Source organism: Carcharhinus amblyrhynchos, chromosome 8 (genome assembly GCF_965287045.1).
Source record: "Carcharhinus amblyrhynchos chromosome 8, sCarAmb.v2.hapA, whole genome shotgun sequence".
Lineage (NCBI taxonomy): Eukaryota > Metazoa > Chordata > Chondrichthyes > Carcharhiniformes > Carcharhinidae > Carcharhinus > Carcharhinus amblyrhynchos.
In genome coordinates this window covers 6,322,341-6,333,330 of record NC_137331.1, presented here as the reverse complement: position 1 = coordinate 6,333,330, position 10,990 = coordinate 6,322,341, and the positions used below count along the sequence as shown (strand labels likewise).

The 10,990-nt window shown below is 44.8% G+C and overlaps 1 protein-coding gene across 4 annotated transcripts in view; it reads right to left on the bottom strand.

Moving 5' to 3' along the window:
* Positions 1–4,219: 4,219 nt before the first annotated feature.
* Positions 4,220–10,990, bottom strand: part of LOC145346415 (collectin-10-like) — a 139,978-nt gene continuing 133,207 nt past the window's right edge. For all 4 annotated transcript variants that reach the window (XM_080193582.1, XM_080193583.1, XM_080193581.1 and 1 more), the window contains exons 5-7: positions 10,620–10,673; positions 7,954–8,049; positions 4,220–5,583 (exon numbers count right to left, since the gene is read on the bottom strand). In XM_080193582.1, the coding sequence (XP_080049708.1) occupies positions 5,192–5,583; positions 7,954–8,049; positions 10,620–10,673 (542 nt within the window). In that variant the 3' untranslated portion in view covers positions 4,220–5,191. The remainder of the gene's footprint in view (positions 5,584–7,953; positions 8,050–10,619; positions 10,674–10,990) is intronic.

Here is a 10,990-nt window from a genome sequence, read left to right as displayed (position 1 = left end):
TTGTAACTTGCCACTTTCTGCTTGGAGCAATTCAGCCAGGACAGGTTCCTGTCACCCGAGACTCCTTACTGAAACCAAAAGGAAGAACCGCTCTATGAGTCTGTATCCCGGGAACCTACAACAATGATCTGCGTTGAAGCAACAGGTCTTGAAACCCCCTCTGCTCATTTCTCACTGGCAAACCTCCGCTCACTCAATAAGGATGTTTGTATTCCACAAAGCCTATGGGGAGATCTATCAATAATTCCCCGCACCTTTCTTGGCCATCATAACATCCTCTCCCCCTCTTAGATCTGTTTCTCCCCAGTGCGAGAAGGTCCTTTCAGCTGCTTAGTGGTTGGTCTGAGGTCCATTGAAGGTGGGCGGGGTCAGCTGCTGTAAATCGAACCTGGGACTTGCATTTCCATAAGGAAATCGCAGGGTCACCAGTGCAAGTTCCTCCTCAAGTTCTGTTTCAGCCTGGACACTCACTTCTTCAGCTGCCATCTCTGATTCAGTCCATCACTATCTAGAGGGGCTATTGTGGAGGTGGCCTCGAGCTGACAGCTAACACTGCAAGTGGCCATCTTCATGGCTGATAGCAAGGCCTGCTGGCATGGACTGCCTGGCTCTCAGATGATCCAAATGTTTCCTTAAGGCTGTACCCTGGACTTTGGTCTCCTTACTTGAGGAGGGATGTAGTTGCATTGGAGGCAGTTCAGAGGCAGTTCACTAGACCGATTCCAGAGATGAGGCACTTGTCTTACAAAGAGAGATTGGGCAGGTTAGGCCGATACTCCCTGGAGTTTAGAAGAATGAGAGGCGATTTAATTGAGGTGTAAAAGATGATAAGGGGAATTGACAAAGTAAACGTGGAGAGGATGTTTCCTCCTGTAGGAAAATCTGGAACAAGTGGTCATAATTTTAGAATAAGGGTTGGCAGATTTAAAACAGAGATGAGAATCGGCAACGGGTCACGAGCCTATGGAGTTCACTACCCCGGAGCTTGGTGGATGCCAGGGCATTAAGTAAATTAAAGGAAGGTTTTTAATCAGCAAGGGTTTAAGGGTTTTGGTGAATGGGCAGGAAAGTGAAGTTAAGGCTAAAATGAGATCAGCTATGAGGATGTTGAATGGCGGAGAGGCTCGAGGAGCTGAATTGCTTACCCCTGCTCCCAGTTCTTATGTTCTTTAACCTTGTAAGACATTGACCCTGTTCTCTCCCTGACGATCCCAGAGAGCCAACTGGGAACAACTCCAAAATTCCTGACGTGAGCCAAGCTGGCTGTTTCAAATGTTTTTTCTGTCCTTTCAGAATCCTGACTTCTTTTCCAGTTTTCTTGCTGGGACCCCACCCTCCCCACCAGATTTAGGAACAGCAGGCTCAGTCCGCTACGAAGCCGCTGGGGCAACTTGTGTTGCTGTGCGTGGCGTGGTCCGATAATCAAACAAAAATCGCGTCAATTTGGACTCCATGGATGCTGCCAGTTGATATTTTTCATCATATTTTGAAGGTTTGCACCACTTGTTCCACCAGTTCATTTGATGACAGGTGACGGGGGCTGGCAGGGTGGCACTGTGATTAGCACCGCTGCCTCGCAGCACGAGGGACCGAGTTTCGATTCCCAGCTTGGGTCACTGTCTGTGCGGAGTCTGCACATTCTCCCCATGTCTGTATGGGTTTCCTCCGGGTGTTCTGTTTTCCTCCCACAGTCTGGTTAGGTGCATGGGCCGTGCTAAATTCGCCCTCAGTGTACCCGAGCAGGCACCCGAGTGTGGTGACTAGGAGATTTCCACAGTAACTTCATTGCAGTGTTAATGTAAGCCTACTTGTGACACTAATAAATAACCTGAAACGTTAAAACATTAAACTTTAATAAGGTGCAGTTCGGGTGTATTGGATGTCATTAGAAAGCACAAAATCCTGGAAATCAATGCTAGTAAAGGCTGGGCCATCATCAAAAACCAGGAATGCCAGCATTCCATGTGATAAAATCTTTGTCGCAATTTCTTGATAATAGCCTGAAAAGTCATGGAACTCATGTGGTCCACCTCCAACCATTTGGAGTGTGCAACCACCATCATTGAAATGTAGACCCCATAAAAGGCTCCATAGAACCACAGAAAATTACAGCTCAGAAATTGTCTGTGCCGAACCATTTTTTGCCTAGTCCCTCTGACCTGCACTTGGACCATATCCCTCCACACCCCTCTCATCCATGAACCCCGTCCAAGTTTTTCTTAAATGTTAAAAGTGACCCTGCATTTACCACTTTATCCGGCAGCTCATTCCACACTCCCACCACTCTCTGCGTGAAGCACCCCCCCCCCCCCCCCCCCCCCCCCGCCAATTCCATATGTACATGCAGCCATGGGTTGCCAGGCCACTCCCATGGGTGTACGAAGGCTGAGGGAGGGAGTTTCTGATTTTTTTTACACAAGTTATACTGCTTTACCAAGGCCGTAATGTCTGAGTCAAGGACGGCAAACCAGACATAGCTGCTGGCCAGCTCTTTCATTTTTGATTCTCCATGGTGGCCATTATGTAGTTCCGTTAATATTGGACGTCATCCCTGGTGGCAGAACAACTACACAAGACCCCCAAAAATGAACTCATCCTCAACACTGAACTTGCCTTTCTTAGTTAGGTAGGGCTTCATTTCTTTAGAAGGCTGTCCTTAGAATCCACCTTGTAGGATCATTTGTCTTATGTTAGACAAGGTTGAATCTTTTTGTGTCCAAGCCACAATCCGCAAAGTCTCCAAAAGATTTAGGGTCATCGCAATCTCTTCCAAAACTGTAAGGGAGCCAGGCTTGTGGGTAACGGGAGGCAACTCAGTGCATTGGCATTGGCTATCTGAGTTCCATGGTGGTGCTCCAGAAGATATTTGTAAGTGATCAATAACAAAACCCAGCATTGTATCCAGGCAGAGACAATAGTGGGGAATTACCTTGTCCTCTTTGAGAAGGTCCAATAAAGGTTTATAGTTGGTAACTATTAGGAAACGTTTGTCATAGATGTATTGATGGAACTTCTTCACATCAAATATGACTGTAAACCTTTCTTCCTCAATCTAAGAATACCTTTGCTCAGAGCCCGATGGGTCCTGGATGCATACGCAATGGGCTTTTCCATTCCGTCTTTTCAGCAACGTGAAATAATTGCCCCAACCCTGTATGGGCTAATGGTGCCTTTTATTTGTAAAGGCTCCCCTGAGTAGGTGACTTTGTGTCTTCCAAACTTTTTTAAAATCCAAATTGGATCCTGCCAGCAGAGCTTTTGGATGGTTAGGTGATTTATACCAATCTGTCTCACAACATTTCATTTACAGCTGATCCAAACTCGCAATGCTCTGTTAATTTTCATAATTTAGCTAAGAATTCAGTGAGAGGTTATCCCAGGAGTTCTCCCAGGCATACTGAAGCGATATCTCTGGAAGATTACAGAGGACTTTGAGTCATAGTTGTTTTTCACCAGGTCTACTGGCTCATTAAAAGTTTTCAAGTCAGGGGCATCCAGACTTTGTAATCACACTGAAAATCAGGGCCCTGCATGCCATCAACAATATCACCTTTTCTTTCTCACCTCTTTCAGTGTTGTTAGCACGGAAGAAGAAACGCATGCGCTCTGTGTGTTGGGCCCAGTTTTCCCCATTGGGTTGAAGTTTCCTGAAAAGAGGCATCATTACTTTTCCTTACTGGAGAAGATTCTTGACTTACAGCTGTTGGCCAGAGAGAGGAAAACATTTTTTTACTCCTCGTTGCCAATGTAGTATTCAGCCAAGGCTAGTTTGCCAACAACAGAAACCCTTTATTAGAAAGCAAAGGAAGAACTGTACCTGCAACTGTACAAGTCCGTACCCAGGGATCTACAAGAACAGTCTGGTTAAAGCAACAGGTTTTCAGGTTCCTGCAGCTCACTTTTTGGATGAGCCTTCACTTACTCAATAAGGAAGTTCATATTCCACGCCACACACAGGCAGATCTCTCAGCAACCCACCTTGTCATTCATGACCATCATAACACTGCCCAAAATAGTTTTGTAGCAAAACACTAGAATTAGAATGGTGCAGTCCATATACAGCAGCATTTAGGGCTGCGTGCACGTAAAACGGTGCAGTCACAAATCAGAGGGAATATTCAATTTCTTCGATTTACTCAAAAATTGCTTCAAAGATACAGGGAAAAATCTTCAACAGATCTTTTTCACTTTTAACAAAAGGGACACACCTATAAGCACTTTATTACATGTGTGTGCACACAAAACTGAAGTTTGATCGTACAAAACACAGGGGAATATACAGAATAATGTATATTTAACAGAAATGAAGAAAGTGTTCCAGTGGTGAGGGAATAATAAGCCAAAATAGAATTCGCCAGGGCTCGTTCATTTGACTTAGACACTTGCTCTTTTCTAAAATGATTGCTATGCAATAGATTTCATTTTAAAAGAAGAAAAGATTTGACACCAGTCTCACTCACTCTCTCTGATCTCCGTTCTCACCCTGCTGCTGGCATCCATGGGAAGCATTGTCAGCCAGCTGCCATGGGGAAGAGACAGTGATGATCTGCACCAAGCATGGGTTTGTCTTCCCAACTCACGATGTACCCCCCAGGGAAGCAACTTTGCCTTGAAGCCTGCTGCCATGTTGCCTGTCTGCTGACCCATTTACTAAGGATGTATCCTGAAGCTGTGCACAAAATGCAACCCGTTAATCTGGACTTGCACTCAAGGTGGGCAACTTGACAGTCCCTTGGATACACAACCCTTGTGAAACTTGACTATATTGAAGGTACAGTCTGTTAGGGGCACGGTTTGATAATGGGATCTGCTGTTAGATCATGAAAGAGACAAGAATACTGAAAAGAATAAGAAATAATGGGCAAGGTGAAATTATATTGCAGGAGAAAATATCAGATTCTCCTTTATTAAAATGCAAAACGTACCAAAAAATAAATAAGAAATATTGATCAATACAGACAAATTCCAAGTGTAAATCTTCGATAAATGTTTTACCCCAACATCCTCCTTAGAAATGGAAAATCTTTGTATATAGTTTGATGTGTTAATATATAATTGGTTGGTCTAATTAAGTGTATTTAATTATATTCCCAGTATGTTAGAAAACAAAGTTATAAAATGTAGTTTTTTAAAAAAAATGATAAGCTACTAGTAGGTGCTATCTTTGGCAAAACATGAGATTCCTTTTAGATCATGAAGTTTTTTTAAGGAATTCACAGACAAAGTACATGGTGAGGTGACATTCCACGTCATTCCAACCTCCGTCACTTACCATTTCCACACAGTCCTCACCACCAAATGCATTGTTGGGTTCTCCTGGTCTCCAGTGACTGTAATTCTGCAGAGGGGTAGAATCAGTGTACATGAATTGTCTTTCTTTCTCTAAGTCGTTCACCCCGATGAATACTCGAGACAAACCAGTCTTGTTCACGTAAGCCGCAATCAGTGTGTTTGTCTCCTCGTCCTTTGGCATTGCCAGTGACCCTCCTCGATCCTCACAGTGCCCAAGGGCAGCGTTGTAATTCTTCCCTTCTTTGACCAGCAGGTAGAATTTCTCCGCCGTCTCTTTGACACCTGCTATGACTGAAGAGAATAAAACAGAGAATTGGGTTTGTTTTGCCAACCAGGAGCTGGTGCTGTTTGGTTGCCACATTATGCACGTTGGCAAATTGATAGAGGAAAGGTGAAAATATCTGATTTTATGCAGCATCTTGTTATGATCTGGAAAGCACTGTTTGAAAGGCTGGTTGAAACAGATTCAATAGTAACTTTCACCTACCCAGTTATTATCTCATAGAATCATAGAATCCCTACAGTACAGGAGGAGGCCATTTGATGCATCGAGCCTGCACTGACAGCAAGCCCACCCTTGCCACAGAACTCCACGTATTTACCCTGCTAATTCCCCCTGATATTAAGGGACAATTTAGCATGGCTAATCCATCTAACCCGCACAACTCATTGTTCTTCGTGGTGTCTTACAGTGTACAAGTGTCTTTATGATGCAGAGGTGCCTATACTTTCATTGGCTGCAGAGTGAGCCACATTGAATACCATTTGTGGTGGGTTCACCAACGTGTGCAAGGCGTGTTCTCCAGAAGTACACGGAATATCAAGTAATGTGTAATGCTGATTTGACCCCATCGCTTTAGAGTTGGGGAAAGCATCACTAATCTCTCCTCTTAAACATGGACGAGTGAACACACATTTATCAGCAAGAACAGGGTGCACCCACCTTCCCCCACTCACCCCCCCTAATGCTATTTAGCCGAATCTTCAAGGATGGTTGCCCTTGAGGGACTCTTCCCCTGCAGCCTCGCACTGGCAGAGGGACAAATGGCCACTGGACATACCCCCTTGAGCCCCCCCACCTGCCCAGGACCCAAGCATCAGGTCAGCGTGTCAATGCCATAGTGCGATGGGGGCAGTGCACTATTGGCACTGTCAAGGAGCATTGGCTGAGGGTGGGTCTAAATGGGACAGGGGGATTGAGGGGGAGATCTGAGTGGGGAAAGGGGGATTGAGGGGGTGTCCGAGTTGAGAGGGAGCTGAACGGGGGTTTGAGTGGGGAAGAGGGGCTGATTCGGGGGGTGGTGGGGGGGGGGGCGCTGAGTGGAGGGTGGGTTTGGGTCACCCTCATGCCTGCGTGGTGTGCGGTGGGGGGAGGGGTGACCCGTTATTTGTGGATAGTGGGGGGAAATGGCATCCCTCTTTGGTGGTCCTCCCCCTAGTCAGTGGGATGGTGGGGACATCTTTTCCATTTTGGGTGGGAGGAGGAACTTTCTCTGAGAATGGAGTTTGGGGCTGACAGTGAGTTTCTCGGGATGCATCTTTCAGTGGGTAAATCCCACCTGACAGACTCTCCCAGCGCCAACGGGAAACACTCCAGTTTTCCCACTACCATGGCCGTTTAATCCTGATTGGGGAGAATGGCGGCCGTTATGTCTGTGTCACCTCTTTGAAAGAGTATTGGATTAATCCCACTCACCTGCTCTTCCACCAGAACCCAACAATGGTTTTTCAGGTTTTCTTCGAATTGTTTCTTTAAAGTTGCCATTACATTTGCTGCCATTACATTTTCAGCAGCAAAGTCCATATTAATTCTAAACGTAAATCTGTGTGAATTATACAACAATAACATTTGGATTTCTGCAAGTGGAAGTACAAAATGGAAAACATTGGGAACGACACCATAATCTCTGGAATACTTAGGAACAAGTCATTTCTGCATTAGGAATTTGCGGATTATAGAATTATATTAGAAATCCTAAACACACATGTGAGGATGGGTGGCACAGTGGTTAGCACTGCTGCTTCACAGCGCCAGAGACCCAGGTTCAATTCCAGCCTTCGGTCAGTTTGCACATTCTCTCTGTGTCTGCGTGGATTCCCTCTCGATGCTCCAGTTTCCTCCCACAGTCCAACAATGTGCAGGTTAGGCTGATTGGCCAAGCTAAATTGACCCAAGGAGGGTTAGCAGGGGATAAATGTGGGGTTACAAAGATAGGACCTGGGTGGGGTTGTTGCTGGTGCAAGCTCAGTGGGCTGAATGGTCTCCTTCTGTAGGGATTCTGTGCTAAATGAACTGGAAAACGCTGCATATATATATATATACACACACACACATATATACAGACATATTTGCCTGAAACATAAATGTGTTAAAGGATTATTGAATGTTCTTTAACTATCCAAATATTGCATGTTTCCACGGCCTTTGTTCTGTACTGAGACGATAATGAGTTGCGTGGGTCTGCTCAAAGTATTTCTGGATAAGTGGCATGCCTGAACAATAGATTTCCGAACTGTAAAGACAATAGTGTATCTGTTATCCCTGTTACTAAGTATAACCTTTGCTTAAAATAAATATCTGCTTCATGTTTCAAAAACATGTATCATCATGCCTATTCACTGAGCTATTGTTCCAGTTCAACTTAAATTAGAATGACCTACCATTCTTTACAAAGCGCATTGTGTTGTTCAGACGAGCAATGTTGATATCCATTTGTCCTACAATTTTCCGGTATCTTCCACAGTCACAGAAGCTGCCTATTAATCAGAACACATTTTGCCTTATCCAGGATAAGTATGCCTTTGACAATAATTTACAACAGAAGCACAAAAATATTTTCAATCTAGTTATCGGTATAATAACGTAGAGGAATTTTGTATGAATGCATGGACAGGACCAGTAAAAATAGATGCCAGAGCAGTTTCAACTCATATATATGAATTGAAATGTAGTTGCTGGCCATTTAACACTCTGCATTAAGATGCTGGTTGAAATGCATGACAAAGGCCCCAAAATCAGAGAATCATAGAATTCCTACAGCGCATTCAACCCATTGAGTTTGTACCGACTCTCAAACGGAGCATCTTACCCAGGCCCATTCCCCACCCCATCCCTGTAACCTCACATTTTTACCCAGCTAATACCCTAAGCTACAGTTAAAATTAAAGTTTATTTATTAGTTACAAGTATTTGTATTAGTTCCAAGTTTATTTATTAGTTACAAGTCTTCACTCAAAGGGTGGTGAATCTCTGGAATTCTCTGCCCGCTGAAGTGGTGGAGGCTACCTGGCTGAATATATTTAAGTCACGGGTAGATTGGTTTCTGATAGACAAGGGAATTAAGGGTTATGGGGAGAAAGCGGGAAAGTGGAACTGATCCACGTCAGATCAGCCATGATCTTATTGAATGGCGGGGCAGGCTCGAAGGGCTAGATGGCCTACTCCTGCTCCTATTTCTTATGTTCTTAAGTAAGGCTTACATTAACATTAATGAAGCTTCTGTGAAAGTCCCCTAGTCGCCACAGTCCAGCACCTGTTTGGGTCTATACACCTGACCAGTACGTCTTTCAGACTGTAGGAGGAAACTGGAGGAAAACCTTGAACTCGGGTCCCTGGCGCTGTAAAGCAGCAGTGCCAACCGCTGTGCTACCATGCTGCCCTAGCTACATATCTTTGAACTAAAAGGGGCAATTTAGCATGACCAATCCATCTAACCTGCAAATCTTCGGACTATAGGAGGAAGCTGATAAAACTGGTCAAAACTTAAAGCGCAGACTTTGGGTTGAAATTTTCACTGGCGTCCGTGACCCTGGTATCAGGTCCTCCCCCGGTACTGGGTCCTCCCCAGGTATGATCTCATGGGAAGTGGTCAATTAACAGGCCACCTTTGCGTTTTATGTCCAAATTAGGGGGTTACACATCCAGAGGTGGGTGGGCAATCATGGCTTAGTCTAATGGGACCCCCCCCACCACTGTGAGACCAACGGGAGTGCTGCTGAAGGCCAGACTGACAGAGTGGGAAAGGAAGCGATGCACCATCATTAGCATCTGCTGAATGGCTGTAATGTTCTGTGCATGATGTGGAGGTGCCGGCGTTGAACTGGGGTAAACGCAGTCAGCAGTCTGACAACACCTCTGTCTGGGGCCAGAACTCTCCATTCACCTGACGAAGGGGTAAACCCCGAAAGCTTGTGAGTTTACTCTCAAATAAATCGGTTGGACTCAAACCTGGTGTGGTCAGACTTCGTACTGTGTTATGTGTAATCAGAGCCATCCGTCTGTGCTCAGTGAAGTGTCTGCCCTGTGAGCAGACTTGCTCATTATTACTGATGTGGTTTTTGACAGCCTCAGAAGTTACTTGGCCCTGACCTCCCTCTGTACAGTAACCTCTTCTTAACTGTCAGGGGGAAGACATAAACAGGACCCACGCACCAATCAAAAACATGTAATTTTACTTAAATAGAGAGCTTAATTACCCTTTTGGGCAGCACGGTGGCACAGTGGTTAGCACTGCTGCCTCACAGCAACAGGGACCGGAGTTCAATTCCAGTCTGGGGTCACTGCCTGTGCAGAGTCTGCACGTTCTCCCCTGTGTCTGCGTGTGTTTCCTCCGGGTGCTCCAGTTTCCTCCCACAATCCGAAATACGTGCTGGCTAGGCGCGTAGGCCCTGCTAAGTTCTCCCTCAGTGTACCCGGACAGGTGGCGACTAGGGGATTTTCACGGTAACTTCATTGTAATGTTCATGTAAACCTACTTGTGACACTAATAAGGACAAACTTGAATGCTTTTGTTAGCTACTTGCGCCAGTTGCCACTGTTGTGGTGGAGCCCACCTCTGGGAAGTGGAGGCAGGAAGACATTGTGGTGAAGCCAAATTACTACACAAGCCCCCCGCATCCCCCCCCCCCAACCCCAAACCCGACCCTGACTAGAACTGCCCCCAATGCCGTCACAGTTGCACAAATAGCACTGACGCATTGAAGAGTCAAATAAATCATCATATAATTAAGGAAGGCCAGTTGAACTGTATCAGATTACTGATCCGCTGAAACACCACCTATATTACTATCTGATTGTTTCTTTAATGATTCCAGGATTTTTGACTCCATTCTATATGTTACTCAATCTTTTTTTGTGAAGAGCTTCCCGATGTCAGCCTTAGATTTGCCTTTCGCACCTTTGAATCTGTTTCTTTTTGCTCTCACAGTTCAGTTTGAGGGTAATGTTTCCTGTCTATTGTATTTACATTTATATCTGATTTGAAAGGATGTGCAGAAACAGTTAGCGTGACCATTTCCCCATAGATTTCAGCAACCAGAAACAATACCTGATGCACCTTTCAATCCGGGAGGTCCAGGATAACCTTTATCCCCTTTGTCACCTAAATTACAATTCACAATGAGTTATAATCTTAAATCGTAGTCAGAGGGTTAGATATTACCAGTGGTACAATATGCTATTTAAAGATGGAAAGAAAATAACCTCTGTTGTGGGTTTTGGAGCAAGAACAACCAATGTCTCATTTTCTCCACATTAATGCCAATGCCATATATGTGACACAATGATACATTACTGTGTAATCTGAACTCAACAATTACAAGATGTGTTGATAAGAATTGGTAAGATAATGGCTTCTTTATGTTCTTCAAGTTGTGGGATTATCAAGCTATCTCCTGGAAAAGGTTATCCCACAATTTC